The 16,472-nt window shown below is 37.3% G+C and overlaps 1 protein-coding gene across 7 annotated transcripts in view; it reads right to left on the reverse strand.

Moving 5' to 3' along the window:
- PDE4D (phosphodiesterase 4D, cAMP-specific) overlaps positions 1 to 16,472 on the reverse strand; it is a 2,172,274-nt gene that overhangs the window by 418,328 nt on the left and 1,737,474 nt on the right. Inside the window, exon 1 of one of the 7 annotated variants that reach the window (XM_006876169.1) lies at positions 7,525 to 8,299. The exons of the other annotated variants lie outside the window; for them this stretch is intronic. Within the exon in view, the coding sequence (XP_006876231.1) occupies positions 7,525 to 7,589 (65 nt within the window). The 5' untranslated portion in view covers positions 7,590 to 8,299. Of the gene's footprint in view, positions 1 to 7,524; positions 8,300 to 16,472 lie in introns of those variants that run through there. 7 annotated transcript variants of the gene reach the window in all.

The raw sequence follows: 16,472 nt of genomic DNA on the forward strand, positions 1-16,472 counted from the left end.
AGAATAATGATGAACCTGGGAAAAACCTCACAGCATGGTTGAACCTGGAGGACATTATACTGAGTGAAATTAGTCGATCACAAAAGGACAAATGTTATATCAATCCACTGTTGTAAAGGGTTTAAAAAAGGTTTTCTTGATAAAAGAAGCAATCTGTGATGATTATAGGGGTACAGGGGAGGTGGAAAGGGAAAATTATTCATGAGTTAGAGGGTAGACACATGTTAGCATGGGTGACAGGGAGATAGCATACAACAAGAGGGAGGTCAGCAGAGGAAAGATGAATGTAGAGGGAGACACAGGGAGGAAGGTAATACTTAAAAGTGCATAGAAGTAAATGTTGTTAACTCTTGGTACATGGAGGAGATTGCAACCATGTAATGAAGCATAGCATATGATTTGTTGAATGTAAAACTGATAAACTGTTCCGCAAACTTTCATTCAATTCACAATTAAAAGTTAAAAAAAACCCACTATATTAGAAAGATAGGAAAGTGTTCAAATTATGTTTTCCCATTTACAAGCTTCTTTGATAAGACATAGGAAGGGAAATTTTGTACCTTTATGAAAGCTGAATTAAAACATTATATAAAATGTCATTAAAGTCTGAAACAGTACATATGTCTACCTGAAACCTTACAAAGCTTACAGAGAACAAAGTAAAGCTTGTTAACATAATTAGAACAGAATGATGGAGCTATTCAAAACTGGAAGCCACTAACCTTAGCTCCTCATTTCTCTATAATAGGAAACAGATGACTTTATTTGCTACCAGCAGAGACTATAATGATTGTGTGGTTATAACTACAAGAATCTTGCAAACAGCCATTTTCAACACCAAGTATCAGCTGTAACTTCCATAGGCTATCAGACCTCTAAAAAGATAACTTGCAAATTTTTTAATTCAATCATCGAAAATTGTAGTGTGTTTATATTCACAAGATGGACAATTTTGTTGTTGTTGGTTCCAACTCATAGAGACCCTGTATAAGGTTTCCAAGGCAATAAATCTTTGCAGAAGCAGAAAGCCTCTCTTTCTCCCAAATAGCGGCTGGTGGGCTTGAAACACCAATTTTGTGATTCGGAGTCTAGTGCTTAACCTACAAAGTCACCACCCTCTCATTGTGACTCATAGCAATCCTGTGTAGTGTTTCCAAAGAGCGGCTGGTGGGGCTGAACTGCCGAACTTGCAATTAGCAGTCCAGTGCTTATCCAATAGCACTACCTGATATTGATAGTCTTCAACCTGATATAGCTGTTTACATAGATATATTCACAAAATGATAATTATGCAGATAGCGAGGGAGGTTGCATACTGAAGTCAAAAGAATGTATTGTCTTTGGAATACAAAGACTTGGATTCTAAGTTCAGCCTTCCCTGGCAGGAACTACTTACATCACCTTGTCCAAGTTACAGGTAGTAGACTTTGCCATGCCAATGACTGTCCTAAGTGAGTTTTGTTTGACGTGTTGAATACCTCCTTTCATTCATTACTAATGCTTTCTGTTATCAGTAGCTTTACAAATCTGGCAGTGTTTTCAACAGTAAATCATAAAATTAAACACCTGTGAGTGAACATCTCAAATTGACAGCATCAACAAATTACATGTGGCAGCATGTAACTAATAATACACACACACACACAAAGGCCAGTTATAGGTGTGCATTTTCACCTGTACTTTCAACTCTCAGACACATTCCCTCATGTGTAAAATGTGCATTTGCAAATACTTCCTTTCATGACTGATATGAGAACTAAATGAGATATTTTACACAACATTTTCAGCAGAATTCTCGTTTGTTTAAGAAACTCAATACAATGAAAGATAGAACTATTATTAGAAAAATACAAAAATGCTAGTACATTAAATGAAGAAACTGTACTAAAAAAACATTATAACTACTTAACCTATACAAATCAAATTGAAAATGAGAATGGTTCAGAATAGTGTGATTAAATTTCCATCCACCGTATTAATCAATGTTCACATCTTTCTTTTTTCTTAACAATAAGCTAGTAGTTTCAGCCTACAAAAAATTCTTCCAATATAATCATGACTCCAAAATAATGAATGTCTCAGCCAAACTTATCTTTATTTTAGGATTACAAATATACCATAGAGTTATTAGAGAAAAGCTAATCAGTTATAATCTAGATTATAACTAGTAATCTAGAAAATGTCATCTGCCTACTACTGAAATGGAGTTCATGGGTGATACAAATGGTTACTGAGCTGGTCTGGAAGGCTGGAGATTTTTATTTACCCATAAGTCTTTTGGTAGAAAACTCAGTCATTGAAAACTCTATGAAGTACAGTTCTATTCTGATATACACACTGAGGTCGTGATGAGTCAGAGGCAATTCAACACGTTTTTTTTGGTACTGAAATGGTATTTGCTATACGTTGGACACTGAGTAATTTATTGTTTAATAGGATAGATAGACAAACAGATGAGCTTGCTAACAATGCTTGTTGTTGTTAAGTGCTGTGGAGTCGGTTCCGACTCAGAGCGACCCTATATACAGGATTTCTGAGGAGCACCTGGTAGGTTTGAACTGCCGAACTTGTGGTTCGCAGTCCAATACCGATCCTATAGCACCATACCAGGAGTCCTGTGGTAGGTATATTTTAAAAATATGTAAACTTTCATAAAACCCTTAGAACCCACTAATATCAAATCTATTCTGAATCATAGCAACGTTGTAGGACACAGTAGAACTCCTTGTGGTTTTGAAGACTGAAATCTTTATGGGAGTAGACTGCCCCATCTCTCCCCCACAGACAGCTGGTGGGATTATTTGATGACAAATTTCACACACTATAATATGGGAGATAAAATTAAAAAAAAAAGAGAGAACGTCTCCACTACCTCCATCTCTGCCATTTTTTCCTCTAAGAAGTTGTTGTTGCTAAGTGCTGTTGAAGTTGGTTCCGACTCATTGCAAACCTGTATAGTGTTTCCAAGGTGTGGTTGGTGAGCTTGGACCACTGAACTTGCAGTTCAAACTGACCTTACAGTCCAGCGCATTACCACAGCACCACACAAGGACTCCTAAAAGGTAATCATTACCAAAGGCCTGAAATAGAGCTCTCTAGACTTTTTTCTAGGCAAATAAATTTAAGTGTAATTTTTAAATATGTTTTGATATTCTGTTTCCTATCTTGATATTTGGAGTCCTAGTAAGGTGCTGTAGGTTAATGTGTTGGACTGCAAAGTCAGTTTGAACTGCAAAGTCGGTGGTTCAAGCTCACCAGTCACTCCTTGGAAATCCTGTACAGGGTTGCTATGAGTTGGAACTGACTCAATGGCACTGAAGAACAACATCAACAACAATCTTGATATTTAGTTTTCAACTCAGTAGTCATATTTTGAACTACAACATCTTTTTTTCTACCCAGATCACATAAAGAACAATCTTAAATATGACAATATTTGTGAAATAATAGTGAAAGTTCTCATAGCAGGGAAGAACAAACCGTAGTTTTATGGACCAAAGTTTTCTTCATATTTCTGTCTTGGAAGATTATTGTGTTTTACCTTAAATGGAGTTGTCTGAATCTAAATTAGATTAATAAAATGTATCATTGGGATATCAATTTGTAAATGATAAGATGCCAATAGATATATCAAGGCATATGAAAGATTGTTGTTGTTGTTGTTAAGTACCATTGAGTTGGTTCTGAACCATAGCAACCCTGTGAAGGGTTTCCAAGGAATAACTGGTACGGTGCGATTGAACTGCTGAGTTTGTGGTTCAAAACAACTTTACAATACAGCACATTAACCCATAGCGCCACACATCATCACTAAATCAATCTGAATTTAAAATATATAAACTTAAAATATTTTGAATGTTTTCCTATCTATAACTCAATATTATACAACATAAGTACAATATTGTTACTGAATCCATTTAAATATAATCACTCCAATCAATGAGATTGCTTATTTTACTAACTGGTAGCTTAATGGTTACGAATCCGGCTGAGAACTACAAGGTTAGGCTGTTCCGCAGAAGAAAGATGAGGCTTTCTGCTCCTGTGAAGATTTACAGCCTCGGAAACCCTGTACAGGGTCACTATGATACGGAACCGATTCCACCGCACATAACCAACCAACCAAATGAGCATATAGGGAGCTCTAGTAGTTTAGTGGTTACAAGTTGGGCTGCTAATCTCAAAGCCATTCAAAACTACCAGCTGTTCTGAAGGAGAATGATGAGGCTTTCTGCTCCTGCAAAGATTTGGGTTGCTGTGAGTCAGCATCGACTCCATAGCACATAACCACCACCATGAGCACATGAAAATAAACATTCTGTTTTTCTCAATTTCAAACATGCAGATGTTTTAAAGAACATCCTAAAGGATAAATACCATAATTACTTTCTGCTATAGCAAAGCATTTAGTAGGTTCTCAATAAATGCAGGTGGAATAAGTGTAAGCAATCAAACATATACTCTTACTATATAAATTATACAATTATGACACATATCAAATGGAAACAGATTCATTTCAATACTCTCTTTCTTTTTTTTAAATTCATAACTTTCTAGCTCTAAGTGAGGCTGGCCCTTAAGCAGGCGAAATATGAGGACACTTGCTGAATATGTTAGCCATGAAGGCCCCCTTAAAAATGTAAAACTCTCACAGGGATTTCATCAGAGCAGTGAAGATTAAGATAGGGTGGGTGGCTTTTTATAGTACTGGTTACAAAGAAGCAGACTGAAAAAATCAAGGAGAAAATAATCCAGAGTTTTGGTCTTGCTGAAAGTAGATAACAAACTACCACTAAAAAGGTAGCATGTAGATTTCGGGTACCAGGGAGAAAAGTAGAGTTTGGAGAAAAGGGTCCAATGGCTCATAATATGGTTTTACATAAATGGAATCAAGATGTTAAAGAAAAAAGATGGGTATTTGAGAACAAAGCATTCTCCAACTCAGAATGAGGAGGGAAAAAAAATCATCTGAAAAGTCATCTGGTTAAAGAGGATGAAACTCGTGTTTGAAAGGGAATGAAGGTGCGTGAGTGTGTGTGTGAGGGGTGCTGCTGAGAAGTGAAAACAGAAAGGCTGAGAAGACACTGAGATCTGTACATACAGTGGTACAGCGAGAAAAAGGCCTCCTTTGTTTATTTGTAACAAAGCAAATGTGTGTGCCTATAATATAACATACACACATACTCTAGGATCTATATAGACTTTACCATAAAGAAATAAATATGTTCTTGTTGCCAGAGACATGGAAACTGTGTACAGAGTAGAATTATTCCAAAAGGGCCGTCAGACAGACTCCAAGACCTGCCTTCTAAGATATCTCTGGGTGGGTTTGATCTTTTCTGCTAATAGCTGAATGCTTAACCAAATGCACTACCCAGGGACTCCTATATATAAATCAACATTTGTAGGTGAATATATAGTACTTAAATAATAAAAGGGATGATAAAAATTGGAACCACACCCTCACACCAAATTATTTGAAGCCACAGTGGCACAGCTAGGCTGTCGTATTATTAATAAGTCATATGTAAGATCAGTAACTCAAGAGGATTTTGTAGAATACAGAATAAACCTAGGACTCATTAACATAATGAGAGAGAGGTATTTTCTACTTATAAACTATTCTGACCCAACACTACGCAAAATATTTCAAATTAAATGCAATTGTATACATTTTAACAAATACTTTTCTTTAAAATGTCTTTCGAATTTTAGCCCTCCTTCCCCATAAATATAACATGCAATTTAAAATAGTATCATAGAATAAGATTAGATAAATATAGACTGTAACAATCTCACAGAAGTGTATCGATATTACTAGGTCTGACTATGGTTGAATCCTGAATTTGGAAATAAGTCTCCTGACAGTTTAGGCAAAAAGAGGTAGACATTGGTTAAATTCTATTTATTCAAGTATCAGATTCTCTTTTTAAGTGCTTAGTGCCACTGAGTCTATTCAGACTCACAGAGACCCTATATAGAGTTTCCCAGACTGCAAATCTTCATAGAAGCAGACAGTCTTTCTTTCAAGTAGGAAGGGTATAAATAATAAATATGCAAGCTTAATTTATTTTATGAATTTGAATTACTCCCTCCAGAGATTTAAATTAGCAATGAGGATTCATAAAATGATTCTATGTATTTCCCTGTATTTACTGTTTGGCAAAAAAAAAAAAAGACTGAAAATACATTTGCATATGCAAACTTTCCTTTAAATAAATTCCAGGAGGAATAGCTCTCATCTATTCTTTTGTAAGGAATGGCAGTGACTTAAGGGACAGTCTTTGTCCATAGTTTATTAGATATTGTTGTTGTTAAGTGCTGTCGAGTCTATTCCGACTCACAGCGACCCTGTACAGGGTTTCTGAGGCTGTAAATCTTTACCGGAGCAGAAAGCCTCATCCTTCGCCCGCGGAACAGCTGGTAGTTTTGAATGGCTGACCTTAAGGTTTGCAGCCCAATACCTAACCACTACACTACCAGAGCTCCTTAGATATTAGTCTGTGAAAATTCACCAAAATATTACTTCAGGGGCAATGTAAGGGCAATAACTGCTATTACCCAACCTCATAAACATAGGGAGAAATCCTTATGCAAACCATTTGAGTATTCATATGTATGTTTGCCTGCTCACATAATAAAACAATATATTTTGCCTGCCTTCTAAGATAACTACCAATCACCTGTTTCCAATCGCCGCTTTTATCTCTCCTATCTAAAGCGGTTTCCTTTTTCATTTTTAAGAGTCAAGCTTATTTATTTAGCATCAATCACTAACAATAAAAGAAGATTAAGCTCTGAAATAATAGACCTACAAGTATACTGTAAATAACTGTCCTTAAACACAAGAGTTCCTTAGTTGGGAAACTATTCCTTAAGGGCCATATGCTTATGAGCCAATCAAGTCAGTGTTGGGGAAACAGTAGAATAAATTAGAATGAACATACTTTTCATGTGGGTAAAATTGATAAATTCACCAAAAAATCTAATAGTTTTAGGAGGGGACATTACTAACAAAATAAAACATAGGGGACATTTGAATGATAAATCGGTATATATTTAGCCACATAGTTAAACTGAAGTCAACCACACAGATATTATTAAGGACACATTACATTGTTAATTTCTAATGCATTTGTGCTAAAGCTAAGTTCTTAACTTATATAGACAGTGGCAAAGACAGCCAACTACCAGCTGTCTATATACTGCAGGAATGACAAGATGAGGAAACAAGCAACCAAATCAGACAGGGGAAAGTGACAAGTTTCATTTTCTAAATAACCAATATATCTCTGCAAGTTTCTCAGCAGATGACTTGCTCAAGTCCACATGGAGTTAAAAAAAATGAGAGTACACTTTGGTTACAACAGGAAACTGGGTAGAAAATAGAGAATGAAAGGGTCACCACGTAGCTTTAATATCACACCTAACTCTTCTTGAACCTTGTCAGTAATTACTAAATACTCAAGAATTACGTCAATCTGAGAAGGGAAAAGACAAGAGGCATGAGAGAAAACACGTTACCAAACTGTCTCTGTAGTCCTGAGGGAACTTGTAGACCGGGATCTCGGCTTCATAATAATGCTCATTTTTGGAAGGGACTAGGGGAGAAGCAGTCTCCAAGTATCCTGATTAATATATTACAGCTGTCTTTCGACAAAGAAGTTCTTGAATATATTCCATTTCCAAGGGAGGCTGCTTGAAGAAATCCAAATTTCCTGAAGTCCACCTCCTGCCCCAAGTCCAGCTCATAGGAAAGGCTCTAAGACGCAGAAGCGCTGTTCTCTTTCACACGGAATTCACTCCAGCTCAACGCTGTTAGGAAGTGACAGTTTCTTTTCTGTCTGGTATTGCCAACGGAGGAACTGGATTTTGAATCTATTCTTCATCTAGGTCACAAGGGAAAACAGCCCAGCGAAAGAGCCACTTGATCTCCTTTTTGCAATTCAGTAATAAGAGGTTTAAAGGTTCGCCACATTCTAAAAGTACTCAGGTAGAGATCAACGCAGAGAAATTGAGCTAGAGGTACGTGTAGGGAAGTTCCATTTCAGGGCGACCACAAGAAAACACTCTTGTCCGTGGAGAAAAGAAATCAGCCAGGGAGCAAAGCTTTCCACACTTCGGTTGCGTTGACTGCTTTACCTGCAAATGTAATTTCCGTTTTCGTTCTATGCTTAAAATCTGACTGAGAAGCCTTTGTGAATGAGAACTATCATTCAATCTCGCCAGGCAGAAACTATTCCTCAAGGGCTGAATGACGTCTGTAGGAGCGCAGTTCAAAAGGCTCGCAGGGAAGTGAAAGAGGGGAGAGAAAAAAAAAAAAAACAACAACCACAGCGCCAGCCAGGCCTCCTCAGTTGTTGAAATGTACAAACCTAAGGGGCAGTTGAATGCCCCAGCAGGACTGTAAACCAGCAAAGCTGACAGTACACCTCTCAAAACTTAAAAAACGATTTCCTTCTAGGGAAATGAGGTTCCTTGTTATTCAGAGGAAGATTCCTGTGATCACTTGTATCAAGAACCAACCTCTTGCCATTTGAGTTGTTTGTTTACCAAAAAGAAAAGAAAGGAAAAAGAAAAAGTCACTTTCTCTAAGTACTACACTGAAAACTACAAATTCCTCTTCAGAAGCAAAGTTGAGAGGACTTGAGGAATTGGCAGCTGTTCATTTTGAACAGATTTAATGAAGTGTCAAGCTTGGGGGCTGTTTTATCAATAAGCACACTGCCTTGTCAAAAGTCAACAGAATGTAACCTGCATCATATTGCATCAGTTTGTACTGGAATGTTTAAACTAAAACAAAACAAAACAAAACAAAAAATCTAATGTATTATTGCGGGACAAGTGGCTACTTGCACTGAGGCTGATACCTTGCACAACTTTTTCTAAACCTTATTTCTTTTCTGGAAATGATATGTAAATTTCATTGATTGCTGTACTTTGGAGTTTGCAAATTCCTGATAACTCCTTCAGTAAGGAATGCAGTTACAGTATCATCTCTTACTAATTTTGAATACCCATCCCTGTCTTGTAGTATACAAATTATTCTTTTACGATAGAAATACTGGAAATTGATTAGAATTGTACCTAAGAGGAGTAAAAGTTGTACAGACGGTATATATTCTTCTGGGTGTGCCAACTACATTTAGGGTATGAATTTTCAAGTGAAAATAATTTAAGTGTTTTGACTCTTTAAGTGACATTGGTTAGTTCGTTAGTTCAGTAGTCTGATGTGAACTTGGTATTTATTTAGCATTTGCAGACAGGATGTTGGAGTGCAATTGTGACCCACCCAAACAACTTGGAAAATTAATGCAGTAAGGCATTCTGCCAGAGGCTCTGACTGTTTAATACAACAAACCCTTCAGCTCCTCCCTTTGTCACACCCCAAGGTCCATTCCTATTAGTGACCCTCTGTCCTCTTAAGGTAAATGTCCATCAATTACTTTCCATATAGTGACCTCCACCATCAGCTTTTCAGTTTCTCCATGTCTGCTGGGGAAAGGCATGTATCCTCTGTGCCATGTTTTAGTATATTGCTAGCCCTTTAAGCCAGGTTAATTAATCACATTTTCTGGAATACAAATGGTTTAAGAAAGTACTCTTTTTTTAAAAAAAAAATAAAGTTTTTTTAGAGTAGTTTTATGTTTATAAGAAACTGGTGCCAAAGTACAGACAGTTCCCTTATATCTTCCCTCCCACCTCCCCTCCATCCATGCTGTCTCTCCTTGTCCTCCTGTGGTACATCTTTAACAACTGACACATTGTTAAAATCTAAGACCATAGTTTACTTTAGGACTTACCCTTTGTGTTGTAAAGTTCTAAGTTTTGACAAATGCATGATGCCATGAATCCACTGGTGGCGTCCCTAGGAGGGTGTGGGTGGGAGGGGTGGACCACACTGGGTGACAGTGTCAGAGGGAGGAAACACCAAAATGACAGTCTATAAAATTTTTGTGCAATGTTTCACCAGTGTTGGGATTTTTTTAAAAAAATTAAAATATCCCTGTAGTTAGTTACAACAACTAAAATACTCTTCTTAAGTTCAGCTTACATTTATCAATATGGCTACAAGGTTAAAACTCTATCCTGATTTAATTTTTGGACCCTCTGATACACTCTGGACACAACTGTATTAATGCTCAATTACAATGAAGCTTCGAATCACATGATTACATCTGCATACCTTATGTGCATGTACAGTTCTTTTCATTGCTGCTGGTGTTTTTATAGGCACTGATTTTATTAAATTTTCTGATGTTTTAACTACAATATTATGATCATTAGTATTTGTGAATCTACACCAATAACTGTTTTGAAAATGAACTCAAAAACCAAACTTATTATCACTGAGTTGATTCTGACTCAATAGTGACCTTTGTATGAGTTTCAGAGGCTATAAAGCCTCATCATTCTCACAAGCAGCAGCTGGTGGGTTTGAAATGTCCTTATGTAATTAGTAGTCCAGTGCTTACCCTACAGTGCCATACCAGGTAGTAATTAAAGGACAAGAAAGAAAAAATCAAGCAGAGTTTCTGTTCTGTCACTACTAATGTTATAACTAATAATGCTGTAATTCAATGTTAGAAAGGATTTATAAAACAATTTTGTTGTTAAGTTTCATGAAATCTAAGAAATCTCACATTTAAGTCATTTGCAATTATATTCATCACATATTATTCTATGATTAAAATTGATGATAAACATCTCTAAGGACTCTGTATGGTGTGGTGTGGGAGGAGGCCCATGGGGTGCGGATGGGATACCATGTGTAACCACGCTGGGTGACACTAACCCTGATGACCACTGGTGTCCACCATTAGTACATTATATACAAAAGTTTGACATTCTACTGGCCTAAAAGCCACTCTTTTTAGGGGAAGAAGAGTGAATTTTTTTTCTCCCTGATATTTTAAAGTAGAAAAAGGAAGAAAAAATGATAAACCAAGTAAAATAATTATTTGTTTGAAACACTGTCCACCAAATATTTTCTGGTTCTTTTCAGAAAGAAAATGTCAATGAACGTGGATGGTAATGTTTGAATGTTGTGTGTTACATACTCCTTACTTAGCCAATCAGCCCTGTGTTCTAAGATCCCCAAGTAACCTCTCTATTCCAGTGAGATTACTAATCTTAATGCTACTCCCTTCCCTGTCACATACACATAAGCAGTCACTGCTACCCTTCATAACTGGTCCACTCTTACTGGTTCAATGCGCAATATATTCCAAAAGTCTGTCTCTGAAAAACCTACTCCAATTATTAAACTGTATATGTTGATGTTGGAGTCCTGGTGTGGCGCTGTGGGTTAATGTGCCAGACTGCAAAGTTGTCTGAACTACAAGGTTGGTGGTTCAAGCTCATCAGCTGCTCCTCGGAAACCCTATAAAGGGTTGCTATGGGTCAGAACTGATTTGGCAGCACTTAACAACAATGTTGATGTTAGAGATGCTATCCAGTTGTGTCCTAATTCATAGTGATCCCGTGTACAATAGGATTGATCCTTGGTGATCCATGGGGTTTTCAACTGCTGGTTTGTGGAGGCAGATGGCTACATCTTTATGCCCAGTTTGTGTTTCTCTAAAAACTCTGCTGAAACCTGCTCACCACCACCAAAAAATGCAAGTCTTATCTAAAAGATGTGGTTCACTAGCCAGGTATCAAACCCAAGTATCTACCATGGAAGTTGTGAAGTCTACCATTGAACTAACACTGCCCTCTAACACTATATGTGTTATTAAGGGCAATCGAGTCAGTTCTGACTCACAGCAACCCAGTACAGGGTTTCTGAGCAGGGACTGGTGAGTTTGCAGTTAACTGTCCAGTGCTTATCCTATAGTACCACACCAGGACCCCAAACAATACATAACAGTCCCATAACAATTAATATGTCATCCTTGTCCCCAAACAAAAAGTTCCTGAATAGTTAAGATGAACAGTTAAGATGTTTGGCTATAAACCTAAAGGTTGGTAGTTCAATTGGGCACTTCTGAGGAAAATCTAGCTTCTTGTTGTTGTGTTGCTGTTAGACACCGTCATATTGCTTCGGGCTCATAGCAAGTCTGTGTACAACAAAACAAAACAGCCTGGTCCTGTGCCAACATTACAATCCTTGCTTTATGAGAGCCCATTGTTATAGTCACTGCTTCAGTAGTCAGTACATCTTTCTCAGGATCCTCCTCTTTCTCGCTGACACTCGACTTTTACCAAATATGATGTTCTACTCCTGGGACTGGTTCCTTCTGATAACGTGTTCCAAATACGTAAGAGAGAGTCTCACCATCCTCACTTCTAGGGAACATTCGGGCTCCCAAGTAGATGTGCTCATTTTTCTGACAGTCCATGTTCATTCCATATTCTTCATTAGCAGCACCATAATTCAAATTCATCAATTTGTCGTTGGTCTTCCTCATTCTTTGTCCAGGTTTGGCATGCATATGAGGTCATTGATAATACCATGGCTTGGAGCAAATGTACCTTAGTCTTCAAACTGACATCTTTGTTTTTTAAAACAAAAAAAAACACTTCAAAGAGCTTTCCTGCATAATATATGCCCAATGCAATATGTCATTTGATTATTTTGACTGCTGTTCCCACGGGCATTGATTTTGGATCCAAGTTAAATAAAATCCTTAACACCTTTAATCTTTACTCATTTATCATGACACTGTTTACTAGTTGTGAGGATTTTTATTTTCTTTATGTTGAGATGTAATCCATACTGAAGGCTGTAGTTTTTAGTTATCAGTAAGTGTGTTAAGTCCTCTTTACTTTCATGTGCAAGATTGTGTCACCTGCATATCACAGGTTGTTAATGACTCTTCCTTTAATCCTGGATGCCACATTCTTCTTCATATACTCCAGTTTCTCAGACTATTTGCTCAATATACAGATTACATAAGTATGGTAAAAGGGATAGAACTCTCCAATGCACACCTTTCCTGATTTTAAAGCATCCTTTGTTCTGTTAGAAAAACTGACTTGCGATTTATGTACAAATTCTACATTAGTACAATTAAGTATTCTGGAATTTTTTTTGCAATGTTACGCATAATTTGGCCAAAGATGGCCAAACTTCGTCTCTCATACTTTGGACATATTGTCAGGAGGGACCAGTCACTAGAGAAGGATATTGTGTTTGGTAAAGTGGAGGGTCAGAGAAAAAGAGGAAGATCCCCAATGAGATGGATTGGCCAAGTGGCAGCATCAATGGACTCAAGCGTGGCAACAGTAATGAGGTTGGCCCAGGATTATCAGGTAGTGTTTCATTCGGCTGTGCATAAGGTCACTATGGGTCAGTACTGACTTGATGGCACCTAACAACAACAACAACACATAATTTGTCATGATCCATAATCAAATGCTTTTAAACAGTCCATAAATCTAAGGTAAACTTTTTTTTTGTATTTTCTGTTTTCAGCCAAGATCTATTTGACATCAACAATGATATCTCTAGTTCCATGTCCTCTTCAGAATCCAGCTTGGATTTCTGATAGTTCTCTGCCAATATACTGCTGCAATCATTTTGAACTATCTTCAGGAAAATTTTACTTTCATGCAACATTAATGATATTGTTAATAATTTCCACATTCTGCTAGATCACTTTTCTTTGGAATGGTCATAAATGTGAATCTCTTCCAATCAGTTGGCCAGGTAGCTATCTTCCCAATTTCTTGACACAGACAAGTGAGTCCTTCCAGAGTTGCATTCATTTACTGAAATATTTCAGTTGGTATTCTGCCAGTTCCTGGAGCCTTGCTTTTGCCGATGCCTTCAGTGCAGCTAGGACTTCTATCAATAACATCAGTTCTTGATCAAAGACAGACTACGTCTGACAACTCAGCCATTGAAACCCCAATGGAGTACAGTCTTTCTGTGATAAGCATGGGGTGATCATGAGTCAGAACTGAACCAAATCTAGTCTTTCATTCCCCAAAGAAAAGACAATATATGCAACTGAGCACTATACTATAAAGTATTGTTTGTATTGGTACACCAAGGTTGCATTACAAGGAAAGAATTACAACAAGGCCAGACCATCAAAATGTAAATTTTTAATTTTGCTTCTTTACCCATGTTTAAAGTAGTGACAGAATAAAAACAAATAAATGAACACCACCAACAGCAAAACCAATACTATTTAGTCAGCACTACAACATGGAGTCCTGGTGTGCTGCTGTGGGTTCATGCACTGGACAGCAAGGTTGTTTGAACCCCAACATCAGTGGTTCAAGCTTATCAACCACTCCTCGGAAACTCTATACGGGGTCACTGTAGGATGGAACCGACTCAACAGCACTTAACAACAACAACATAACATAAGCACACAACCTACAGGTCGGTTTGAACCATAAGGTGAGTGGTTCAAATTCATCAATCACTGCTCAGATAATTTATACAGGATGACTATGAATCAGAGTCAACTCACTGGCACTTAACAACAGCAACATATTTTAAGGTAATTTTCTTATGAGCATATCTGAAATAGTGGAAAATTGTGTAATCTGAGTGTTCTGTACTCTCTGTGTCTTCTGAAAAGCATATTCAACAAGCCATTGCCTTCCACATTCCTGCTTGTACACAAGCACATGATGGTCAGCCACCAAGATTGCCTGGATCTGGACAACACGGACTTTAGGAACAATGTGGTCCCTTGTCAGTTGGGTTTTTGGAGCACATGTATTTGATTCAGAAGTTGCTATCTTTTTCAACATTTCCTTGATGTACTGAATTGTGGCATATTCTGTAGATGGTTTCCTATGTACCTATTGTCAGCATACTGTACCCTCACATGTATAAATAGGTCGAAGTACTCATCTGCACATATTTGGCTGTATTAAATCATTATGTAGCATGATGTCTCTCAAACTTCAATAATTTGGATACCATCTCCGCAATTCTTGCTATTTTGGCATTCCATAGTCTATATCATGCCTTGCATAGGTTTTTATTCATCAACTCAGTTTTATAAACTTCAATGCATTCCATTTAAAAGATAACTTCATATTTATTCTATAAATGAGTTTGATCTGTTGATTATATACTTTTTCAAAATAAAATAAGTATCAATAGGAAAAACAAAAGCCTCCAGGTAACACCTAAATCATCTTTTATGTCACCGATGGTACCTACAATATTGTGCAAAATCACCACTATCCCAAAGGGAGACTGCTGTTATTAAGATCGATGTTGTTAACTGCCAGTGAGTTGGTTCCAAATTATAGCAACCCTGCATAGGGTTTCTACGGAGCAGCTGGTGGGTTTGAATTGCGGATCCCGAGGTTAACAGTGCAGTGCTTATCCTACAACATCACAACAGGATTAACACTGTTCTAAAACATGACTTTTCTTCTCTATTTAATTTGACACATGGGACTAAAGACATTTCTCAAGAACTATAAGTTAAGTGTGAAACATTAACTGAAACCAATTAAATGAGGTGTTAAATGGAAATTTTTCATGTAGAACTCACATTTACTCAGATATTATCACTTTGAAATACTCTGACCCAATTTAAAATCTCTATCACCTAATTAACTGTGGGAGCTAGATGAGGCTTTCTGCTCCCGCAAAGACTTACAGCCTCAGAAACCCTATTCATGGTCACTGTGAGTCGAAACTGACTCCACAGCACACCACAAACACCATCACCACAAACACCAAGAAGTAAACTTCTGTTTTCAAATGACGTAAGACCTTCTACAGTTACTAAATTGTCATGAACAGCTTTCTTGGTTAGAAACTCATGAGTTTTTTTTGCTGTTGTTGTTTCAAGTGCTTTTGAGTAGGCTTCAACTCAGCAATCCTGTGTACAACAGAGCAGATTCCGACCAGGTCTGGTACCACCCTCCCACTTGTTCCTACTTGTGAGCACACTGCTGCAGTCACTGTGTCAATCCGTCTCACTGACAGTCTCCACTTTATCTCTTAATAGTGACCAAACGTGTAAGCCTGTTAAATCTGCTTAAGTTCAAGACCACTGGCATTCCAACTAACTTTTAAAGGAAAACAACCAGGGAACTGCAGATTTATTGTTGTTTCTTTGTATTCTATACTGTACTCTAACATTAATGAGAACAAGTCACTTTGAACTCTTGGAGCACTTCCTTGTTTTTGAGGAATAATTGTTATTTTCCTTAGAGTGAGGAGAATTTCAATCAGATTTCTAACAGCCTCTCTTGTTCTAATGCACTCAGTTAGGTACACAATCAACTTCAATGACTTTTCAATTGGCACGAGAGCTGGCTCGGAGCTAAACTCCTTAATTCTAAGAAGTCAAGAGGATTATATTTGGAAAGTTTCCTACCTACTTTGTAAAATGTCAGGTTAGGACTATAATAATAATAGTAATTATTATTAATTATGTACCTACTAAGAGTTCTGGTGTGACGCTGTGAGCTAATATGTCAGACTGCAAAGTCTTTTGAACTGCAAGGTCGGTGGTTCAAGCTTACCAGCTGCTCCTTGGAAA

The sequence above is a fragment of the Chrysochloris asiatica genome, unplaced genomic scaffold, assembly GCF_000296735.1.
Source record: "Chrysochloris asiatica unplaced genomic scaffold, ChrAsi1.0 scaffold00360, whole genome shotgun sequence".
Taxonomy (NCBI): Eukaryota; Metazoa; Chordata; class Mammalia; order Afrosoricida; family Chrysochloridae; genus Chrysochloris; species Chrysochloris asiatica.